The sequence below is a fragment of the Festucalex cinctus genome, chromosome 21 (genome assembly GCF_051991245.1).
Source record: "Festucalex cinctus isolate MCC-2025b chromosome 21, RoL_Fcin_1.0, whole genome shotgun sequence".
NCBI lineage: Eukaryota > Metazoa > Chordata > Actinopteri > Syngnathiformes > Syngnathidae > Festucalex > Festucalex cinctus.
In genome coordinates, this window is record NC_135431.1 from 16631939 (window position 1) to 16656990 (window position 25052).

The 25052-nt window shown below is 39.3% G+C and overlaps 1 protein-coding gene across 2 annotated transcripts in view; it reads left to right on the forward strand.

Annotated features, from left to right (window-relative positions):
* jag2b (jagged canonical Notch ligand 2b) overlaps nucleotides 1–25052 on the forward strand; it is a 56387-nt gene that overhangs the window by 10021 nt on the left and 21314 nt on the right. For both annotated transcript variants that reach the window (XM_077511354.1, XM_077511355.1), the window contains exons 3-6: nucleotides 15832–15886; nucleotides 19577–19834; nucleotides 20574–20634; nucleotides 24884–25014. In XM_077511354.1, the coding sequence (XP_077367480.1) occupies nucleotides 15832–15886; nucleotides 19577–19834; nucleotides 20574–20634; nucleotides 24884–25014 (505 nt within the window). The remainder of the gene's footprint in view (nucleotides 1–15831; nucleotides 15887–19576; nucleotides 19835–20573; nucleotides 20635–24883; nucleotides 25015–25052) is intronic.

The window sequence follows — 25052 nt, forward strand, 5'->3', positions numbered from 1 at the left end:
ACCACTCTCTCTCCGTCATCATCACCCTGCTGTCACTATACTCACCGTCTCCCCTCTAGATGTGTCGAGACCATCAAAGTCTGCTCTCAACTTCCTCGCCAAAACATCTAACCTTGGCTGTCGCTCTGATGATCTCATTTCTAATCGTCACCTCCATCTCTGCTGTTGTTTTTTTTCAGTGCCACTGTCTCTAATCTGTACATCATGGCCGCCTTCATCGCGGTCTTATGAACTTTGCCCTCCTTCATAGTAGTAGAGACTCTTGAGTCGCATAACAGACCTGACAGTTGGCTCTACCCATTCTCAACCAGCTTCGATCCGTTTTATTCCTCTCCTTTCCAGCGCATGCCTTTGCCTTTCTGAAAATTCCTTCACCTGCTCCCTGATTTCAATGCCGATCACGTTATCATCTGCGTACATAATGGTCCACGAGGATTCCAAGTCTAACCTCATCTGGCAGCCTATTCATCACTACTACTGCAAAGAGAAAGGGTCTTAAGCCCAATTCACACTGACTGGGGAACGGACGCGGCGTGTTCTCCGTACAGCGGCTGTACGAACGCCCCAAGGATAGAATGCGTTCAAGTCTACGTGTCAATTCGCAACAGCTTTGGTGCGGTACAGAACGACTGCGGCGATGCGGAAGGTTTCCGCAAGCGTTCTATTTCTACCGGACACCGCATGCGGATTTTCATGAAGCTGAAGAAATTACACCAGCCGGACAGGAAAGCGAGCGTCTCGCATTAAGGTAAATCCGGTATATTTCAAAATAAAACAGTTTGCGAACTCGTTTTTTGGGGAGGGAAGCTAGGTAGCTGCATAGCATGACATCAGTCGGACATTTAAGACAAAAAAATGAGCTCAGAATAAATTAAACACGACAAAATGACACTATTTAAACACAAAACGTACTTACCCATGGAGAACAACCATGGTAGAAGTCCCAGAAATAATGTCCAAAAAGCATATCGATGCAGGCAAGCGTGGCTATTGTTTACAAATAGGACTATACGCTGTTGTTGTCGGGTGAACTCAACTCGCCAGCGTGAACCCCACGTGATCTCGTGGTCTGTCGGGCATAGATTTCCGGACACGCAACGCACGCGGTGTGAATTGCAGTCCTTGGGCACCGCATCCGTTCCGCAGTCAGTGTGAATTGGGCTTTGATCCTTGATGCACTCCCACCTCTACCGTCACCTAGAGTACACCTCACCAGTTCTTCTACCCTGAGACATTGCCAGTCCAGACTATCCTGTCATAGGCTTTTTCTAGATAGACAAAGACAATGCAGCTCCTTCAGACCTTTCCTGTTCTTTGCTATCAATACCCACAAGGCAAATAGTGCAGCTGTGGTACTCTTCTTTGGCATAAAACCATACTGTTACTCACAAATATTTCTGTCTCAAACTTCCATTGAATTTGGACTTTGATTTCAAGTACTATTGTGTACCCTGATATCAATTGTAGCTGTTCTATCAATCACCGGCTGAGGCTATTCATTAAATGCCAGCATTCTAATTATACATCAATTCATGGAAGTGCCCACCCTGTGTCTGCCTGCTATCAAGCAGCTATTCAAAAATAAAATGGTTGTTAAATATCCGGTAGTCGTATGGAAATCCAACCTGCCCAGGTCGGTGCCCGAGCGCCACTGAAGTTAGCCTTGTTTTGAATGTGTAAACCACCATTCAAAGTGGTTATGAGCTGTCATGGAAACTTGTACAACAGAAATAAACTTCCTAAGCTGGGTGGGCGGGGCTTACCGGCCAGGGCAAGTCGACAGTATGCTTTCTGCGAGGCGGCCGGCTGCCTTTGTAGAGCTATTAAAGCAGCATTGTGATGACAGCGGGTAAGAGATGCTGCAAGGTTTGTGACGTTCCGCGCATAGCTATGCTAGCTCCAGCTTCTGCTGTTAGCATTGTGAATCAGTTTCATACATTTCCTTATCACCGTGCTTAATTTGTTTAAACATGCTTGTGTGTGTTCCCGTGACCCCTGTGGCCTCCTTCCTTGTGCAGGTGCCATGGGCGTCTTGCGGAGGTGATTAACGCATGTCATTACATGGGCAGTTAACTCGTCACTGTACTGCTGAACTTGTTTGAAATGCTAATTGTTCTGGACTGGAGGTGGTGCTGCATTGCACTCAGGCCTCCTTCTGTTACTTTGGATCGGGAATTAGCCTGTTAATGTTTGTGGCGCGTGCCCATTGCTGTGGCAACACTTTCAATGTCTTCAGGCAAATGAACCACCGTCGGGGAGTAATGGACCAGTAGAGCACACGCGTTGACATACACAAAGCTAATGTGACCATATTTTACTACTACATGTTTTGAACCCTCACTGGGGTTAGCTTAGCGCTAGCTAGCGGCTACATCAGACATGACATAGATTTAAAACTTTAACAAAAAGTGTTGTCCAGTGTTTGGAGAAATATCCTAAAGGTTAAATAAGTTATTTTAAACCAGTGGTGTCCAAACTACGGCCCGGGGGCCATTTGTGGCCCGCCGTCCATTTTTCAGTGGCCCGCGACATATGCTAAAAATGGCGTTTGACTCAGTTGAAATAAAATAAACAAAACAAAAATGTTTGGAGATGGTCAAAGTAAGAAGGGAGGGTATCGAAAATAATGTTACCGAAATAAATTAAAAACGAATATGCTTCTTAATAAACGAAAACTAACTGAAACTACATTTTATGTTTACAAAGCTAACTAAAACTAACTAAAACTAACTATAATTATAGCAAACGTCCTTCGTTTTAGTCTTTGGTAATTAATTTAATGCAGAAGCTGTTGGGGATGATTTTAAATGTGATTTTTAGTATTTATTTTGATGTAAACAGGAATAATGACGTTTGAAAGTATGTCACACAGAAGTGACGTCATCTAGCAGCAGCCAATAGAAAAGCACCTTCAGATGATGTTGCTCCCATGGTGTTTTTTTAAATATTGCGTAATACACAATTAAAAAAAAACCTAATACTGAAACTAACTAAACTAAAACTAAGCATTTTTTTTAACTAAACTAATAAAAACTAACAGAACCACCCTGAAAACTAATAAAAACTAACTAAAATAAAAAAATTCCAAAACGATAATAACCCTACTGCCATATTACAAATTGTTTTAGATACTGTAGCATTTTTCTAAATATACAAAAGTACAAATAAATAATTTGTACAACTTTTAGGACTAAACACAATTTCTCTTCATAACATGATGTGGTCCTTGCATCCTTCTGATTTTCTGTATGTGGCCCTCAAATGAAAAAGTTTGGACACCCCTGTTTTAAACTAAAAATGAAAAATGTTCCTTCAGTTGGTGCGGCTGCGTTAGCGCATTTGGACAACATAAGGTGGAGAGGAAGAGCTTCCATTTACCGTTTTTATATTCTTATTTCTCAAGGTTTAGGATGACAAAAACTCAGTCTGTTTTAAAGTTAGGCTGTCATAATCCAATAAGGACTTGTTCTCCCTGTGCCGTTTCACGGATAGTCCTGGATCCTGCTGGTTAATTGGCACCGGAGTGTGTTGAATTGGAAGTGCATGGCTAATGACCCTGTTGGCATCATAGCAGCCTGCTCAATGGGCCGTGCGTTAGTGCGTGTTTGTGTATGCGCGCACTCACAGCCGGTGTACGCTAGTGAGCCAAATGCCTTTTTGCCTTGACTGTAACCTCTCTTGGCACGCTTGCAAACAACCTGTGACCACAAATACCATTCATTTTCTGCCATTATGTAAAGGAAGGCAATTCTTCAGTGATGCCTCTCCCATTTTCGGTTTTATTTAGTGGATTTTTTTTGTTTTGTTTTTGCTACCTCATTTTCTAATTATATGGTTAGTTCTGCCAGTGCTGAACCATGAGAGTACCTCACATAAGCAATGTTGACATCTGTATTGTCCTCAATGATTGTATTTTACAACATGAGTTGTCCCTAGCAATGAGCTGCTCTTTTGTTGTTGAGTTGAGTAGATGAGCCACCACTTTGAACTTAATTTAAAAAAATTGACGCATAACTGAGGGGGAGGGAAAGGGGGCAAGACGAGATGCTGTAAACACTGGATCGCTTTTTTTTTTTTTTTTCCCCCTCCTCTTGCTGTGATTATTGTAATTTCCGGGCTATAGAGCACACCTGATTATAAGTCACACCCAGTACATTTCTAAAGGAAAAATAATTTTGTACATACATAAGCCGCAGCTGTCTATAAGCAGAATGTGCCCACATTGAAACGAGATATTTACAAAGACGGTACACAGAGTTTTCAAAGGTTTAACTCTTTGACCGCCAAAAACGTTTAATAACGTTGAGTAAAATCACAATGTATGCCGCCATAAACGTTAAATTATGTCATCTACCTTTTTTTTTTTTTTTTTTTTTTTTAAATCAATGGGCAGTGCAACGCTTAAGTGGAGGGAGCGCTGCCTGTTCAATGGGTTGTGGAATCAAAAACAGCCACTAACTATGGCTAGCAGATACTACAAGGAAAATGTCAACAAGGAAACGCGGCATTTTCTCGCTCCTCTGATTAAACAACAACATTAACGGCAAAATAACGCTTGAGGAGGGTTGCCGCCGGTTGCGGCTAAAATAACCACTGCCTAAAAAAATCGTAAAGGGAAAATATATATTTTTTTTTTAACAATACACTTGCCTGCGATGCACAAAGCATGACACCACAAAACAAACTGGTTGCTACCGTATCATTGGCGATCCATTCCCCCCCTAACAACACGAGGCTCAACCACACAGGAGGAAAATAATGGACTTTTTTGACTCATGCAATTTGCCACCGACTTCTGAAGGGATTGAAGGGATGTGCTTTCATTAGATTTGCTAAGTTAATGTCCTTTAAGCAGTTATGTTACAATTTGCAGGTTAAACACTATCTGGCCTGTTTTTATTTCCATTTTATTCCATTACAGTTGGTATATTTGCACTTTGTTTACATCTCAATTCTGAAAAAAAAAAGGTGTCTTAAATTGCAATAAAAGTGCTATTATTCTGAAGTGTCAATCACAAATCTATTTTTCAGCAATTATTACCAATATCGTCACCGCAAATTTCTTTGAAATATTTTGATATAAATTTTAGGCCATATCACCCACGAGTACCTCGAAACATATATTCCACCTGTCTCACTCTTACCTTTTCTGCTCGACCGCCCCTGGCGGCTGTTAGAAAAAAAAAAATCCTAAATTAGCCGCATCATTGTATAAGCCGCAGGGTTGAAAGTGTATGACAGCTTATAGTCCGGAAATTATGGTAATATGCATTGTTGTTTTAAAACAAAAGTGCCAACGAGAACTGAGTTTCTTGAGGCGGGGGGACAAGTCTACCACTTTAAATGGGGCACAGTATGAATCTGGGGGGGGGGAAAAAAAACCCTCAAATCTTATTTTTTTAATTTTTATTTATTTAAACTTAACATAATAGACAAACCTTTTAATGGAAAAATGTTTTTATTTACCCAAATATTAAAAAAATAATAATTTTAGAGTGTTAATTTTAATACCTAAATACAGCAATATTTTTGCTCCCTGTTGTCATACTGTCAGAATCTAATAACTCATTTGCTCCTAATAACGTGTAAATACGTTTTTTAATGCAAGTGTCCCAAAGGCGTATTTATACGTTTTTTTTTATTTTTATTTTTTTTATTTTTATTTTTTTATTTTTTTATTTTATTTTTTTTTTATGCTAGAGCATACAGAAGTCTTTGATGCAGCCTCTCAACTGCAAAGAACGGTTGCAGAAATGGTAGTTATTACACAAACGGCCAGCAGGTGGCAGCAGAGCAAAGGAGATCAACCAGGGCCATTTCGAAAAAAAGCTCAATTACTTACAATTTTAAATAGATTTGTGAAAACTGATGAAACGTACCTCTCTTCTAATGCTAATTGCTGCAAAACGGAAACAGATAGAGACATACTTTTTTTTTTTTTTTTTTCCTAATGAAAAAGAGACTTTAATCTTTCTTCCGATAGGTTCCATGCTTTTATAGCAATTGAACACAATATTCTGTGGGCCTTGCAAAATCTGTCAAAATCCAGTAAAACATCCAGGAGTGAACGGCATTGCTTCTGTGAAAATGGCTGGGAGTGAATGAGTTAATTAAGATTTGCAACATGAGAGCAGAGTTGTAATGCCTGTTCTGTATCGATGTTATCATTAGCAAGAGTCAAAAACAACCAAAATTCCAAATACTAAATAATGTACTGCCACCATGTTCCCATTTGCAAGGATTTAGCCATTGGAGGTCTTTCATCCTCGCCTCTGAACAGATTGAAATACTAGACGAGTCCAGATTCATGATCGGGTACACCCTCCTTGGCACCATGTTGGCTCACTTTCTTCTGCTGCATCCTCATCGTCAACCTCTCCTGACCATTTGCATACCACTACGGGTTTATACTACCAAATAGTTGCCATCGGATCATCTTAATGACTAATTATAAAATATAAATGCACTTCAAGCTATGAACATGACTTCACAAGACCAATCCCCCCCCCCATTTCCAGACAGCAGCGTTTTTCAATTATGCATGAGAACCGCGTTTATTTTTTACCCCCTTTCGGAGTGATCCACTGAGATGTGGTGAAAGGGGTATCGCAAAAAAAAAAAAAAAAAGAAAGAAACCCGAGAGATGGGATGGCACCTTGCCCTCGCTGGGATAGCGTAGACTCAGCCCAAGTAAAACTAAAAGCTGGGATTGACATTACAGATTAATGAAGATTACATGCGGCGATTACTGGCCACGGGATGAATCATGATGACCTCATGTCCCATCACAAGGCAATAAATCAGGAGATGTCAGTGACACTGCATGGACGAGCCGCAACGTTATACGTTCGCGTTTTGACATTTGAATGACTTGATTTCGGTGTTCACTAGGGATGCACGATATCGGTGGCCGATAATTATTGGCAATTATCGACCTATTTGACGTCAAACAGATAAATCAGATCATAAAGAAATTTGCCAAAAGCTATTGGCAGTTATTGACCAATTTGATTCCAGACAGATAAACCAGATAATAGAGCAATCTGCCGCTAATTATCGGCAATTATCAACCAATTTGATTCCATAGAGATTAGCGATGCACGATAATGCTATTTTCAACCAATACAGATAAAACAATCATTTAGAAAGTGCCGATGTCGATAACCGATAAGTAAGCCGATAACTATTTTCACAATTAACTTGAATCAAATTGGTCAATAATTTCCGATAACTTTCGGCAAATTTCTTTATGATTGATAATTGCCGATAATTATCGGCCACCGATATTATCGTGCATCCCTATAGAGATAAACCAGGTAAGAGAAATTTGCTGTTTTGCAATGCAATTATCAACCAATTTAATTCCATAGAGATAAACAAGGTAATATTCAATTGATTTCAATTGTATTCAAGTTAATTGTGCAAATAGTTATCGGCTTACTTCTCGGTTTTCGACATCGGCACTTTCTAAATGATTGATTTATCGGTATCGGTTGAAAATCTCATTATCGTGCATCCCTAGTTTTCACTGAATCTAGAAAACGTAAAATGGTGCGATTCTGAAAGCAAAAATGCGAGATGCGAAATTTCCCCCGTGAGCCACAAACGAGTCAATCATCGCACTGATCCTCATCGCAGACGCTCCCACTGTTGGCCCACTTGGGATTTTGCATGAGATTACGCCCCAGGCCCGGATCTTACATTCTTAAGTATTCTTCGAATGCAAACACGCACATGGCCCCGCATGCGGAGCGCTGACCCCTCTTTAGAAAAAAAGAAGCGTGCAGATCCCCACGCTCGGTGACCCCCCAACCTGCCCCGGCTTCCACTTCCCACCCTCGCTCTTTTGATTCCAAACAGAAAATGCCTGCAGCAGCTACCTACCAATCCATCTCATCTGGTGAGCAAATTTACACCTGTGGCTCTTCTGTCGGCATATATTATATCAAACGCTTCCACGGTGACGGCACCACTTATGATAAGCATCTTTGCAAACGGTTTCATCGATATCAGGACACAGAAACACCTTTTTGTTGTTGTTCAAAATGCCCCCCCGCCCCCTTCTTCACTTGAAAACTAGGATTTCTCCAAGTAAATCCTCTAATCCATTCAGAGTAGGGCAAGGGAGGGTTTTTGGAGATTTGACTGACAGCAGCGTCTTCATTCTCTCAGATTGAAGTATTTCATCATTCCATGCTTGACGATTCAAATAGGGGGAAATGCTCTTGAGAGGTGCATCAATGAATAACATAAAAAGCATTTAAAAAATATTTATTTGCTGTGCTTTTAAATCTTTTTCTCTCTGTACTTTTTAAATATTGTACTTTTTAATTACAGAATATGAAGAATATTGACTTACATGGTGTGTGAAATGCGCTATGAATTGGTGATTCTATTAGGGATGTAACGATACCGGCAATATCGTGATATCACGATATTCAATCTCCCACAATATATCATCGTCGTCATTTCACGATATTAAAAGCAGCACATCTGTTAAAAAAAAAAGTGAGGTTGATTTGCATTTGTGCAGTTCTAGCACCCCCTGGTGGATAGTTTTAGTGCAGTTTAATTTTCACAAGGCATGTTTTGGCCCTTAGGATATTTGAGTTTTCTTAAGCTGTAAGCCATAATCAGCAATATTAAAATAATAAAAGGCTTGCAATATTTCAGTTGACTTGTAATGAATCCAGAATGTATGGCATTTTTGCTTATTTAATTGCATTACAGAAAATAATGGACTTTATCACAACATTCTAGTTTTCCGAGACAGTCCTGTATATATTTATTATTTTTATATATATTCTTAGAATATTTTTTATTTTTTTTTAGCATGTTATTTTTTTTCTTTTACAATATTGTGACTTTTTTTATATCGCCAACCTCCCCACAATATTTTGATAATTATTGTATCGTGGCCATCGTATCGTGATAATATATCATGATATTTGGATATCGTTACATCCCTACATAGAAGGCCAAAACATCCCTAATGAAAATGTAATTTCACTAATAAACTAGCCACTAGAGGGTGCTAGAACTGCACAAATGGAAATCAACCTTTTTTTTAACAGATGTGTTCCTTTTTAAATATTGTGAACATGATAACGACGATATTGTGGCAGTTTTAATATCACGATATTGCCCTTATCGTGACTGTTACTGACAGGATTTTACAGTATACATTATGTGTCTGCACAACAATCGTGTTGTCTTTTTGACTCCATGCAACTAATCTCGCCTAAATCGCCGGCGCAAATGCTGATTGCTAATTGTCCTCAAGCTGACTGCGTCTCACGGCGGACAATGGTTTGGATGCGGACGGGGATGAGTTACGGTGTCGGGACAAGGGTCTTTGTTCAGTTGCGCCTCTCCTCCCCCACTCCCTCCCCTTTATCTGCCCGTCATCTATCTTGCTGCGACCATTTGGGCAGCTGTCACTTAATCCAGCTAATCACAGACTGCGATGGTCTGTGGGAAACCAGACAAGTCCGCGTAGCTTTGCGCGAGCCCAACGCCACACGGACTACGCCGACCGCGTTTACGACACGAGCGAGTCGGGGTTGCGCAGTCGTTGATTCGGAATCGTTTTTTAGGATTTATGGGTTAGTACCTCTTCTATGTGTTGGCACACCCACCCACATGCTCAGACGAGCCCACTCTATTGAGGCGCGGGGGGAGGGGGGAGTAGGTGGAAAGGTCAGAAGCCGAGCTCCATGTCGTGGGATGATCCACGTTGATGTCAAATAATCCATCATTCAAGGCTGCATCTGTTGTGCGTCTGCGCTCGGCCGGGTTGATTCCGGACCTCGGAATGTTGTGGTAAACCGCCGATCCACCTGAAGCTAAAAATCAAGGGGTCTAAAACCGCGCCCCCTTCATCTTCCATCCTCTTCTTTTGCGTTCACTCGTGTCTCCACAATAACACTCCCCTCCCCTTCCTCCCGCCGCCGCCCATCGCCAGACAAGCCAACTTAATCCCGCAGCCCAGCAGCAACTATCCTACCAGCTTGTTGGTACCCCCCCCCCCCCCCCCCCCCACCAACCCCCTCCCCCAGATCAACAACGCACCTCCTCCCCGCAATTTCTCTTTCCCGCTTCGTTTGAGTGACGGCAAGTTCGAATGCCGCTTCTACCCCCAATCGGCCGGCCAAACTCCTGTTGGGTCGAATGTCCCATCGGTGACATTACAGTAGAGGTCACTACTACAACTGTCTCCAACGGTGACGTAACGATTGCTATTTAGGTCAGCCAGTTGCCTAGCAGTGAGCCCTGCAGCACTCCGGATAGATTACTCGAATGGAGTGCGCCAATTGACAGCGGGCAGAATTTCCCTGATTTTGCTCTGTAACTACAAACATTGTTGCCTAGCAACCAACTATTGTCAACTTAGTATTGAAACCCCTCGCGAATTTGCAATTTTTGGGGGGTTAGCTCTCTATTTTTAGGGGAAAAGTAGTCCACTCCACACTAGGGATGCCACAATAAGGGCAATTTTGTGATATCGTGATATTAAGAACTGCCACAATATCATCGTCGCTATGTACACAATATTTAAAAGGAATAGGTTGATTTCCATTTGTGCAGTTCTAGCACCCTCTAGAGGCCAGTTTATTTGTGCAATTTAATTTTCATTTGGGATGTTTTGCCCTTCCATGTTTAAAATCTATGCTAATTGTCAGATGAAGGGGAACCGAATTTGCTTGTGAAGCGATCAATTTGTGCTTGCATTAGCAAGTGTCTCAATATTGTTATTAGAGATTGTAGGTGGTTTATATGCATTGCTGTTATGTACAAAAGCACAATATTGTGCTTTTTTTTCCCAAAATATGAGCTCTCTTTTTTACAATATTGTGATCTTTTTTTAAATATCGCCAACGCCCCCATAATATCGTGATAATTATCGTATCGATTCAGAATCAATTTTCGATTCTGGATTCAAACGATTTTTGATTCAAAATTATTTGATTGACAAATAATTTCTGCTTCAATTTACAGATATGCAAAAAATTGTCATGAAGTACTCCAGTCTGCTTTGCAAGACAAAATGACAAATAGAGACAGTCTTTTTGTTTTTGTTTTTGTTTTTTTTGTTTAAACATTTATTAATTTTGTATTGTAAGTGCCTTTTTCCACAAAAACAGCATGTGGGCTACAACTGCCTTTTCCCCTTCTTCTTCATTTCTAATTAAAATAATAATTAAAATAAAATCGATTTTTGGATATTACCGATTCGATTAATAAATGAGAATCTCAATTCATTTATGAATCTATTTTTTTTTTTTTTTTTTTGGCACACCCCTATTGGATATCATTACATCCCTACTCCACACCAGACCAGACTGAAGTTTACCAGCATATAAGGGTGTGTTCACATTATTTGGTTCTCCTGGTCCAGACCAAAGCAGAAAATGATACATGGGGCGTTTTTTGTTTTTTTTTGCCTCACACACTTGGTCCTGGATCACTTCGGTTCATTCTGGCGTCATGCAAATTGGACCAAAAGTTGACCAGTTAAAAAGTATATGGATCAAGTCGCAAGCCGAGGACTCCAACAACCACGCCAGAAGTTTCTTTGTTGCACACAGATGGAAATATTCTAGCTTTCATGAATGACTAGGGATGTAACGATACTGGCAATATCCTTATATCGTGATCTTAAAACTGCCACAATATCGGCGTCGTCATGTTCACAATTTTTAAAAGGAACACATCTGTCTAAAAAAGTCAGGTTGATTTCCATTTGTGCAGTTCTAGCACCCTCTGGTGGCTAGTTTATTTGTGCAATTTAATTTTCATTAGGGATGTTTTGGCCTTCTATGTTTAAAATCGATGCTAATTGTCAGATGAAGGGGAAAGTAATTTGCTTGTGAAGCGATCAATGTGTGCTTGCTTTCGCAAATAAGTGCCTCAATATTGAGTCTTATTAGAGATTGTTTATATGCATTGCTGTAATTTACAAAAACACAATCTTGTGGGCTTTTTTTTTGTATGAACTATATATCTATACACACACACATATATATATATATATATATATATATATATATATATATATATTAGGGGTGTGAATTGCCTAGTACCTGACGATTCGATTCGTATCACGATTCACAGGTCACGATTCGATTCGATACCGATTAATCCCGATACGAATGGTCACGATTCGATACCGATTAATCCCGATACGAATTTATAAGTCGATTGTTGAGATTTTTTTCCATTCATATTTAGAAAATAAGTAAGCTTGTAGAGTGTAAGATTTATATGAAAATGTATTATTTATTTATCTGAAATAGATATAGATATATAAATATAGAGGTTGTAATCTGTTTCATGTTTGAACAGCATTAAAATAAAAATATTAAGGCTTAATGTGCCGTTTATATAACATTCTTCCATGCTCAATGTGTGAATCCTAAAAAAAAAAAAAAAATCAAAAAAAAAAAAAAATCAAAAAAAAAAAAAATCGATTCTGCCGATTATTGAATCGATTCGAGAATCGCGCGATGTAGTATCGCGATATATCGCCGAATCGATTTTTTTTTAACACCCCTAATATATATATATATATATATATATATATATATATATATATATATATATATATACATATACAATATTGTGACCTTTATAGCAACCTCTTCACAATATTGTGATGATTATCGTATCGTGACCTTTATAGCGTGATATCGTATCCTGATTTTTGGATATCATTACATCCCTATGAATGACTGATACAATTTTACACAAAACGATGACTAAAATAGTTGTCGATTAATGATAATCCATTAGCCGTGAATTTGTTTTCTTTACAGTTCCTTATGATTTTCACGCCCAGCAGTTAGTTTTTAGTGCACCAAATGTTTGAGGTGTGAAAGTAACACTTTCTGATGTGTCGACTTATTGTGTAATGCACTGCAGCAAACCGCCAATTACCGAACAGCCTGGCAACCGAGGGCAGTGGTGCTAACCCCGCCCCCCCCCTCCACCCCCCCACCCCCAGCTGAATCTTTAATTGGACAACTGACACTTGTTTTCCTCTAGACTACACCGGCATGTTGATGATGTTTCTCAACATGAATCGGAGGGCGCAAGTTCATCTAATTTGGTGCAGTTGATTTGTTTATTTGACTTTGTAGAACAGGGGTGGGCAGCTGGTGGTTTGCGGGCCGGATGTGGCCCCTGACCACTCAAGTGGTCCATTGATGAATTTAATTGAATTTAATTCTTGATTAATTAATTAGAAAAAAACAGTTTGTGTCTATATTTTTTTACAAATTCACAAAACTCTTCAAAAATCAGCGATAAACATTCATTGTATGTTTTCCATGAATAATTATGCGAAATTGAGAAAAAAATCTAAAAATAAAAATCTAGAAATAAAACGGTAAAATACACAAAATATAACAATACTGCATAAAAAAAATCCACAAATATGCAAGTATACTGGGGTTGACTGTATTTTTTAGTTGTAACAGTACCATTCACCAGTAGATGGCAGATGTAGCTCAATTGCTCTGAAATAAAATTTCATATTGACATTATACTACAACTTGAGCAGGTTAGGGATACATAATGACTTTTTTTTTCTCTCAATCGATACAAATAACCAAAATTTTCCTCTTCATTGATATTGATAACTTTTTTTTTGGTTTTTTTTGTTTTTGTTTTTGGAGGGGGCGGTGGGGGGGGGGCTACAAATACATTTGTTGTTGCAGCTTAAAAGAAAACATTTCAATCCACCTCCTACTAATGTAGTGGGATCGGAGGATGACATTAAAAAAATTTGTTGCTACTTTCTGAACTCAAAGAAATCATTCTGTGGTTATTAGTTATGTATTTATTTTTTACTTAAAATATGTTGTTGAGTTAGGATAGTGGTTCTTTTCCCTCCCCAACAAAAGGAGAGCATGTATGTTGCACTTAGTCACATATTTTGTCCATATTTAAAATGGCATTTTTGTTAGACATCTGGTTAGGTAGTCTATGGTTCTATTTATTATTTTATTTATATAATATAATGTATATAATATAATGTGAATTTAATATATTTATAATTTTACTTTTTAATTTTAATGTGAAACAAAAAACTTCAATACATTTGTTATCCTCATAAATAGGGATACTTGTCACACAAACTTGTGCAGTAGAAAGAAATAATTTTTTGCACTACAATGACCTCATTGTGCGCTCTTCCTTTCATCTATTTAAGTGCATATGAAATGACATGACAAATATGCAAGGGAGTGTTTATCTGAATCCATTGCATGATGTGTTAGGAGCAAAGCATAACTGAAACAAGATAATCCCATTAGCTGCTTATTTACTGTACCTCAGTGTCTGACAAGCAAGGACAAAGCCAGTATGAATTCAGCTCTCATACTGGAGCTAATATTGGCAAAGTGACCTTCTTGATGGGAGTTAATTTCCTCGTGAAGCACGGATGGTTAAAGGGATACTTTACTTATTTAGCCCATTATAGCAATAAAAAGTTCATATTTTGTCTATAATTAATTTGATCCTTTCATTATATTTCACGTACCTTTTAAAAACAAATGTTTCAACTTGCTGTCGACTGATAATGACATCACAAGGGCTCAGGTAACCAATCACAGCTCACCTGTTTTCTAGGTTTGGTCATGTGACATTCACAAGCTCAGCTGTGATTGGTTACCTGAGCCCTTGTGATGTCATTTTCAGTCGGCAGTAGGGATGTAACGCTATCAAGCATCTCGAGATGATATGAAGGTCACGACACGATGATAATCACGGTATTGTTGGCGATATTTAAAAAAAGATCACAATATTGTAAAAATGAGAGCTCATATTTAAATAAAAATAAAGCACAATATTGTGCTTTTGTACAAAACAGCAATGCATATAAATCACCTACAATCTCTAATAACAATATTGAGGCACTTACTTGCTAATGCAAGCACACATTGATCGCTTCACAAGCAAATTAGATCCCACTTCATCTGACAAATAGCATAATTTTAAACATAGAAGGCCAAAACATCCCTAATGAAAATTAAATTGCACTAATAAACTAGCCAATAGAGGGTGCTAGAACTGCATAAATGGAAATCAACCTGACTTTAACAGATGTGTTCCTTTTAAATATTGTGAACATGACGACGATATTGTGGCAGTTTTAATATCACAATATTGCCCTTATCGTGACATCTCTAGTTGACAACAAGTTGCAACATGTGTTTTTAAAGGTACTAATTGTACATGAAAAATAATGAAAATATCAAATTTATTTTAGGCACAATATTCATGTTTGACTGCCAAAAATGGCTAAATAAGTAAAGTATCCCTTTAAGGTGCTGATATTGAGGCACAATTTGATAGCAGTGTAACAGGCAATGAAAGTCAGAATAAACACAACTCATAAATCGACATATGAAAGCGTTTGACTTGGTGGTAGACTTGTTCTTATGTATTACTGTATAAGACGTGTGAGCTCATAATTGTTCATTGTGTGAAAATGTTGATTACATGCTCCTGAAGTGGGCTTGGGTGGTGTTCTTGGTTTCTACTGAACTTCTCCAGGGGAAAAAAAAAATGCTTCCTCTTTGTACACAATAGAAAACACGGGATATAATGTATTGTATGCCGTCATGAGCGCCATACGTATTGTTGCAAAAAATCTTTTTAAAGACTGTGACAGGATGTGACTGAGTGATTTAACGGCTATTCATGTGTACAATATGTGACTAATATTGGAAAAGTGCTATTTTCACAGCTCCGTGATAAACATGACCCTCCTAACGCTAATGACTTCTTTTGTCTTTTTTTTTTTTTTTTTTCCTTTTCTTTCTTCAGCGGACGTACACCTTAATCGTCGAGGCCCGGGATTGGGACAACACTACTCGGAACAGTAAGTGAACCGACGGCGTATCACAGTGCTAATGCCAAGTGTTGGCAAGATAATGTTATCTGATTGACACATTTTTCGGTAGAAATTGTTGCATTGGCCTCCCAATACAATACAAGCAGCTATGTCGGCGGTCAGCGCTTGACCAGCTGTATCCTGTTTTCATTCGGAAATGTCCGTCGGCCCGACTCCTGTACATCCCCTTTTTCCCGTCCTAGCAGTAGTTCGGTCTGGGAGGAACCATTTGAGGACTATAAATGTTGAAGGCACCCTTGATCCCTTGACATTTTTCACGAGTCTCGCATATCCTTGTGTGTGTGTATGGATGCGGTTCCATACCACGCGGTCATCTTTTGTCCACTTGGCGGCCTGATTTGTAAAAAAAAAAAAAAAAAAAAAAAAAAAAAGCAGTCACATCCTGTTTAGTCCATGACATCAAACGCACTTATGAATGCAGACAATGGAGAAGAAATAGAAATTGACATCATAGCTCCGATTAGCTTGTTTGCCCCGTCGTCTCCGGTTTCTTTGGAGGAGGTCACCAGTGAATGCGTACATCGGCAGTGATTCGGGGGGCCATTTATTTTGGAAAAAAAAAAGTTAAATATGGTCTTATTTTTGGACGTTTATTTGACATGGTTGCGTTTGGCTGGCAACCGGTTCACAGTGTACCCCGCCTACTGCCCGAAGCCAGCTGGGATAGGCTCCAGCACCCCCGCGAGGTGAGGAGCAGGCGGTTAAGAAAATGGATGGATAGTTGACATGGTAAATAGTAATTGGAGCTTGAAAAAGATCTTCGTTGTTTGGCGAAGTAGATTTCCATAGTGTCAACCTATGGAAAGTTTAAAGGGATACTTTACTTATTTAGACATTTTTGGCAGTCAAGCGTTAATATTTTGCCTATAATAAACGTACAATTAGTACATTTAACATCACATTTTGAAACTTGCTGTCGATTGAAAATGACATCACAAGGGCTCTGGTAACCAATCACAGCTCAGCTTGTGAATGTCACATGACCAAACCTAGAAAGCAGGTGAGCTGTGATTGGTTATCTGAGCCCTGGTGATTTTCAGTCGACAGTAAGTTGCAATTATTATTATTAATTATAGACAAAATAACTTTTTATTGCTATAATGGGCTAAATAAGTGAAGTATCCCTTTAATTTAAAATAACTTGTTTTAACTTTCAGGACACCTCGTCGTACACTGGCCCAGAGCAGAACCCAGAGTGATTTAAAACTACCACAAGCAAAAACAAAACAAAAACAAGAAAAAAAAAACAATCTGTGTTGTCCATCCATGTGTATCGTACTAGCTAGTTAGCGCTAAGCTAACCTAGGGAACGTTTGAAGTAACGACACTGCCTAGATGGGCTTCATTGACTGATTGCTTCACAGTTTAATATAATGCTCATTAGCCAGCATAAGTTATGAGAGAGTTATAAGAATGTTTTTTTGATTTATCAAGAGGACAATATACAGTATATAGTCTAACTACTGGCTTTGCAGCAATATTACAGCATTTCTGTCACTTTTGCAGTCATTAAACCTTTCAAATGCACAAATAAAAAATGACTCTGGTTTTACGCAAGCACGTTTATGTACCAACATAGCCTAAAAGATCTACAACAAAAACATTACATTAAGATATTAACACACAATATTCGTTTGTAATCGTCACTGATATAACGTTAGTGTTATGTGCGTCGTGTCACATCATCTGACTTTAATCCTGCTGTCATGGGCTGAAAAAACCAACAACAAATGTCTAGTCCATGTGTATCCTGGAATCATAAACTAAATCACTGTTGCCGTGGCGATGCACTGTTTACAAAGATACATGATATCTCGGGTACAAAAACTACTTTCAGTCCTGGTGAAGAATCCCTTCTTTTTCCCTTGCTTTTGGGTTATAGTGCCACCTGTTGATTTGCAACGTGCTTCCCTTTTTTTTTTTTTTCAAGAAATGTCACAAGTGTCCACATATTTTAGTCGAACTGACTGAAAGTAGTTGTAAGTCATGCATGCATGAGCATATTCTCTATTAATGAGACATGGGAGTAGAATCCTGGCCTGAGTCAGCATCCGCCTCCTGTCTTGTCCTACGTAAGAGCCCGCCAGTATGTCAGTGAGATTCCTCTCTCCCAGCATCACATCCTCCCGCCCGCTTGCCTCTCTCCTCTACGTAACTCCCCCCCCCCCCCCCCCCCTCACACTCCCCACACCTCCTGCGTCCTCAGGAAAGGCCGTTTTCCTTGTGTTTATCGAGCAGGAAGCGGAGCGGACTGGGCGGCCGGGCTCGCTGTTTAGACACCGAGGTAGCCGAGCCCGCTTGGGCCCGGAGCCCATTGTTCTCAATCTGGCAACTGCCGGGGGCTTCTATTTGTTATTGTTGCTTAATTCTGTCTGACATTGTGTCAGACCCCGGCAGAGGAAAATGTATGTGTGTGCGCGCGAGTGCTTGCTCACTTCAAAAGTGACTTAAGTGCAGTGCAAGTCGCAACTATGCAGGAAAGGAAATCGCAGGCCCTCCACTTCCAGAGAGATTGTTGACCAACTGCAATCCCGCTCTGATTAATGACTTTCTTTGTGGCGACTGTGAGTGATTAGGAGATTCGCGGTCAGACAAAATTAAACATTTAATTGGTAGTCGATATTGGATTCTGACAGTATGATAACGTGAGAAAAAAATATTGCTGCATGATTAAATTACAGCTTTAAAACATTTTTTATGTATATTTGGGTATTTTTTTCTCATTAAACCCCATTTTATTAAAAAAAAAAAGCTTTGGTTAACTTTCGATAAATAAATGATAACATTCTCTTTTAAATCTTTATAGTAAGTCAGTGTCCCATCACTGGTGAGCTATTTTTAGAAGAGCTACTCATGTTGCACTTAGGCTAACTAGTACTCGCTGGCTTATAAAATATATATATATATATATATATATATATATATATATATATATATATATATTTATTTTTTTTTCCAAGACAATGCACATTAACGGTGCAAAAGGGCAGAAAATAAGAAAGGAAAAACAATTAATTGGAGGCAATTAGTTTCAGAGGTGGCTATTGACTCAACTGGGGATGAAAAGTACAAAAATAATATAAACGCAAACGAGCAAAGTTTTGAAAAACGTAAAAAGTGATACTTTACTTATTTAGCCATATTTGGCAGTCAAACATTAATATTTTGCGTATAATAAATTTGATATTTCTATTATTTTTCATGTACAATTAGTACCTTTAAAAACACATTTTGCAACTTGCTGTCGACTAAAATGACATCACATGGGCTTAGGTCACCAATCACAGCTCAGCTGTTTTCTATGTTTGGTCATGTGACATTCACAAGCTGAGCTGTGATTGGTTACCTGAGCCCTTGTGATGTCATTTTCAGTAGACCGCAAGTTGCAAAATGTTTTTAAAGGTACTAATTGTATGTGAAAAATAATGAAAGTATCAAATTAATTATAGACAAAATATTAACTTTTTAGTTCTATAATGGGCAAAATAAGTGAAGTATCTCTTTAAAAAAAACTGGTATAACATATACCTGTATACACAAGCAAAACATAAGCTTTACAATTGACTTGAAACTAAACTTGATCAAAACACTTTTCTTATTTTTATGGACTTCATTTCCCAACCAAATTGTATCCAATAACTTAATTATTCGTTTCAGATGACGACGAGCACCTGATCGAGAGCAGCGCTCACACAGGGATGGCGATCCCCGGCGAACCCTGGAAGACCGTCTACTATGATGGGCCTGTGGCTCGCATCATTTACCGCCTCCGGGTGCGCTGTGATGAGAACTACTACAGCAACAAGTGCAATAAATTGTGCGTTCCTCGCGACGACTACTTTGGACACTATCGCTGTGAGCAGTCAGGCGCTCAGGTTTGCCTGGAGGGCTGGATGGGTCCCGACTGTAAGACAGGTGAGCTATCTGTCTTTGTACTTGTGTTTAATAAAAGGTTTTGGGGTTTGGAATGACCAGTCCTGGAACTTTTCTGACACACTTGTATGTTTAGCGACGTTCTGTTAAACTGTTTGAGACAATAACAAAATGTTGACCCAAGCCATATAGTACACACGTTTGTTTTGGGCTGATTCCCAGTTTGACGGTTTACCGTGGTTTTAAAAAGTCAAGACTGTCCGTCACCGGTAATGAGATGGTTTTGTTTTTTGAAGGGGACTTGTTAGGCAGCTGCAACATGTTTGAGACCACTTAACGAGCCGCTTCTTTCAAGTTAATGATTAGAGGCCAGCTGCCTTTTTTTTGGTGAGGGTGGGAAAGGAAGGACGGAGGGAGATAACAGGGTAACTGTTTTTTTTTTAATTTAAATTCAACGCACCAATGATTCTACATTTTGTTGTGTTCAATGGAATTAAGACTGTTACATGCCTTGGAAATTATTTGCAGCACCGCCTTAAAAATTTACAGTGCCCACATAGATGTTATAGATGTTTGTTTTTCAGCCGAGTTATTGTTGTACAGGCCGACTATAAAGTTGTGCCCCCTTTAACCTCTAACTCGGCTCAAGGAAACATTAATCACGATGTCCTGTTGCACTTGTTCCAAACTAACAACCCGCTTACCCTTGTGAATGATTCCCTTGGTGTCTTCTTGCTTTCTGAATGTACATTATTGACAAGCTTTTTCCTCCCTCTCCTAGCAATCTGCAAGCAAGGTTGTAATCTGCTACATGGGGGTTGCTCCGTTCCAGGGGAATGCAGGTAAGATGAGAAGATTCTCTTCAGTGAATGTTGAGTCCAAGTCGGCGCATTTTGTGGTCACCGGAATGTTCGTCTCTCGTAGTGCATCACTGCACAGTATGCGGTATAAAATCAAACTTGTGTTACTCGCGCATGGAATTAGCGTGGCGGTCGGAAGAGCATAGCATTCGTACCTAAGTTGCGTGTCGTCATCATCAAAACCAAAAACAAACACAAAAATGTAAAACAACCGACACTGGCTCAGTCTTGCCTTCCGTTCCTTTTCCTTTTCTTCCTTTCAGGCGTCTCCATCTCAGTTTAGCTCCAGCAATGCCTCGCCTCACGTATTATATTTTTAGGCTGCCCAAATCCCACACAGAATACCAAGCATCTCTTCAGTTTTTTTTTTTTTTTTTTTTAAACCACTCGAGCCCAAGACGGTGGGGGGGTTGTGTGAACGCTTGTAAACGTGCCGGGAATCGCCATATCCCCCTCTTCATCTGCAATGCGCTCCTCCAAATACAAATTGAAATATATACGAGACCAAATGATGATTAAGAGGAGGCTCGACCTGACTGTATACTCGCGCAGCCAGAGAAGCGATGGCGGCATCTTCTTCTCCTGAAATGTCAGGTCCCAGCAGACAGGAAAAGTGATACGAGTTGGAGGAGCAGCAGTAAAGATTCTTCCTGCTCTGGCATGAATTTAATGAAGCCTCGGGTCACAGAAAGCAGGCAATAAAATCCCTTGTGATCCCTCGTTGCCCTTTCATTCTCTTTATTTCATCCATTTTGTGGGCTTCACACAGCCCCGTTTTGCCTGAGGCTTTGACGTCTCAGGATTTTCCAATCGGCACACATTAAGGCTTGTTGTGACATATTTGTCAAAAGGCTCGGCGTGCCCCGAAGATACGGGAAATGGTGAAATGTGGCACTGCCATCATTTTGGAATCAGAGCCACGCCTACTTGCAGATGAGTAACGGTGCTCGCGCAGCCTAGTTTTTATCCATCGAAAGCCTGTTGAGACCTACAACCGTGAGCCAGTTTTATAAAAGCTGGCCTATTTAAGCCTTTTTGTCAGTGCCGCTGTTCTGTACCATCCAGCAACATTATGGACTGCGCCACCTCCGGAGGATGTTTTCAAAGCCATAAACTCCATTAATTTCCCAGATATTATCTTGAAAACAATTGTTGATGTCCAGCCGTGTGCCTTATGTATGTCGGCTTTTCAGTTTGTCGTCTTTCAATTCAAATTCCTTCTTATTACGTTCACATCTAATCACTAGCAGGTGTCTGATTTCATCATACGAGAATTACTTCAGGTCTCTGTGTCAAAGATGGTAAATGTAGATGGAGTTTAGCATTAGCTAAATAACACAACAACCGTTCACCATATTGACTTGTGACGTTCAAACTTTTTTTTTTTTTCTCTATGTCTGAAGAACCCTCGTGTCGGTGAACGGCGAGCAATACCAAGAGAGATATGCAGCGCTACCCGATATTTCGCGTCTGGCCTGAACCTAGCATAATAGCGCTAAATCTAGCTAATAAATATATATGATACAATACACTTAACGTACGTTTCACAAAGGCAATGTGCCTTATAACGCAGTGTGCCTTACATATGAAAATATTTTTTTGTTTTGTTTTGTTTTATTCAGATCGTTCATTTATATTTCGCCAAATAATACGGTGGGCCGTGAAATACGGTAAGTTGTTCCATGATTCAGCGTACTAGTATTTTAAATTCATATTCCCAATTGAAATCAGGCCTTTAATCCCTTGGAGCACTTTTTTTTTTGGTCATGTGTAGGAAAAGAAAAGTGAAGAAAAATAGCACTGTATTGTTTAACTCTTTGACCGCCAAAAACGTTGAATAACGATTAGTATAATCACAATATATGCCGCCATAAACGGTAAATGACGTCAACTACATTTTTTTTTTCTCTTATCAATGGGCAGTGCAACGTCTAAGTGCAGTGCTGCCTGGTCAATGGGTTGTGGAATCAAAAACACTAACTATGGCCAGCAGATGGCAGCATTTTATCTCTTTTCAATGGGCTGCTGGTGTTTGAAATTACAATGCAAAATGATGAAATCTGATGAAATGGAACGTTTTCAAGGATGACGTATTAAAGTTTTTTGTTTTTTTTTTGATAACGTGTGGCAGTAAAAGAGTTAAAGTCCTGTTGGCACAACTTGGCAGGTTATAGACTGGGTGGACATCTTGGCATATGTTTTGGAAGTGCATAATTTGTTGTTGTTTTTTTTTCCCCATTTTACTATAGTGGCATGGCAACATGTCTGAATTTAGCCAACGAATCTACAACTTGTAACTTAAAAGAAACTCTGTTGAGGCACTTGTAAGTCAAGGTACTGCTGCTTTTGATGACTGTTTTTGAAGGAATTTAAAAAAGGTTTTTGAAAGTTGTGACTGCGTCGCCTCATCGAAGTTATTGACACATTGCTGTCAGACCCCATGAAGTTGATCAAATAGAGTGCAGCAAAGCATGTGAGGTATTCTTAGCCCCCCACCCCGCCAAATAAGAGACGTTCAAAGGCCTTGTCTCGCGTATTGGCAGCGGTGCCGTCTGCAGGAGCACGGGCTCAAAATAGGAGCCAATTGACAAGACAGCTGGCTCGACGACACCACGGCCTCGGAATAGCCGGGGTGTTGTCATGAAGCGGCAGGCGCGTGCGCAGCCTCTGTAAACACACGGCCGTCTCCAGACGCTCTCAGAAGCCGCCGCACCGCCGTCGTCATAGACCTTCGAGCCCCCAACGCCACCCCGCTAACCCCCACAGCTCAGTCCAGACGCGAGCCTGCTGGATGTATTCTTAACCTCCGCCCGACCTGGAATGTCACCCACCTCTAAGATTAGTCAGTAGGGATACTTAGGATGGGTTGACCTATGACCTATAGATTAATCGATTCTAAAAATATTAGTGACAGCACCGATATTTTTATCTATCTAATAACGATTGTTGATTATTATTATTATTGATGAACACAACATGGAAATCACATATAGAATATGTCAAATCTAAGTATCACAAACTGTAGCAGTTTTACACAAGGCTAAAGAATCATCGAACAAGAATGCTTTGTTATTGTTATATAATTCGTTGATTGTTCCATACCTGACCTATTGCATTGAAGTATGGGGGTGTGCAGCCAAATCCCACACTGATTCAATCTTTCTTTTACAGAAACGTGCAATTCGTGTTTGCGGCTGTGGATACAGAGACCACACTAATCCATTATTTGTACAACTAAAAACTTTCAAATGTATTGAATTGATGGGGTTTAACCGTCTCAAAATAATGTTTAAAGCCCATCATGAAAGTTTATCAGTTAATATACAAATTAAATTTAAAAAAGAGGAAGTGAGTATAAATTAAAAGGAAAAGTTATTTTCTCCAAAATAAAATATAGAACAAAACAAAAAGAATGATGCTCAAGGCGTCAGTTTATGGAACAATCTGGTTTGTAAAACAAAATCTGTATCTATCTTTAAAAACTTGACGAAAGCTCAATTACTGGAAAAGTACATATAGCACAAGCACATGCTGCTTACGTAATTATTATATAGAATTGTTATATTGAAAACATTTTGACCGCTCGCTGTCATTCACTTTGTGTTGATTATTTTTTTGTTGTTGATTAAGGGCAGATGACATAAATTTTACTTCTTTCATTTCTCTCTTTTTTTTTTTTTTTTTTTTTTTTTTTTAAGGAATCAAATAAACTGAATTGAACATTGTTTGTTGAAAAATACATCAGAAAGGTATATAATCACAATTTGAGAGGGGAAAAAAATCTCAATTTGATTATTTTCCGCAATCGTTCAGTCCTATATTAAAGAGTTTTGGGATCATATTTTCTGTTATATGTGTGGTTTAAACTCTAAATTGAGGAAATGTATAACATTTTAGTGGGCATGCATTATTTGTGGAAATTTAGTTAGGCTCAACTTGGGTTAGCTTAAGAATCTCCCTTCAAGCGCTGACATGCTCGTATTTCCCAACACAACTATCTAAGCGGGGGTTTATTTTGTTCTGGTTGACTTGCACATTTCAACAGGATGTGGGGCGAGCTTTTTCTTTTGTTTAAACAAGGATTTAATAGTTATATGTTAAGGAAGTGTTGTAATATCATTTCTTCTGTAAGCCAAATTTTTTTTTTATCAGGTCCTGGTAAATCTGAAGTATTCATATAATATATTTTTTCTTGGGAGGATTATTATCATTATTTTATGTGTTTGTGTAGGTGTAACTATGGCTGGCAGGGCCAGTTCTGCAACGAATGTGCCGTGTTCCCCGGATGCGTCCACGGCACTTGTGACGTCCCCTGGAAGTGCAACTGCGAGAGGAACTGGGGTGGCCTGTTGTGCGATAAAGGTATGCAAAAGTTTCCGCGTCATCACCTTCCACGCTTA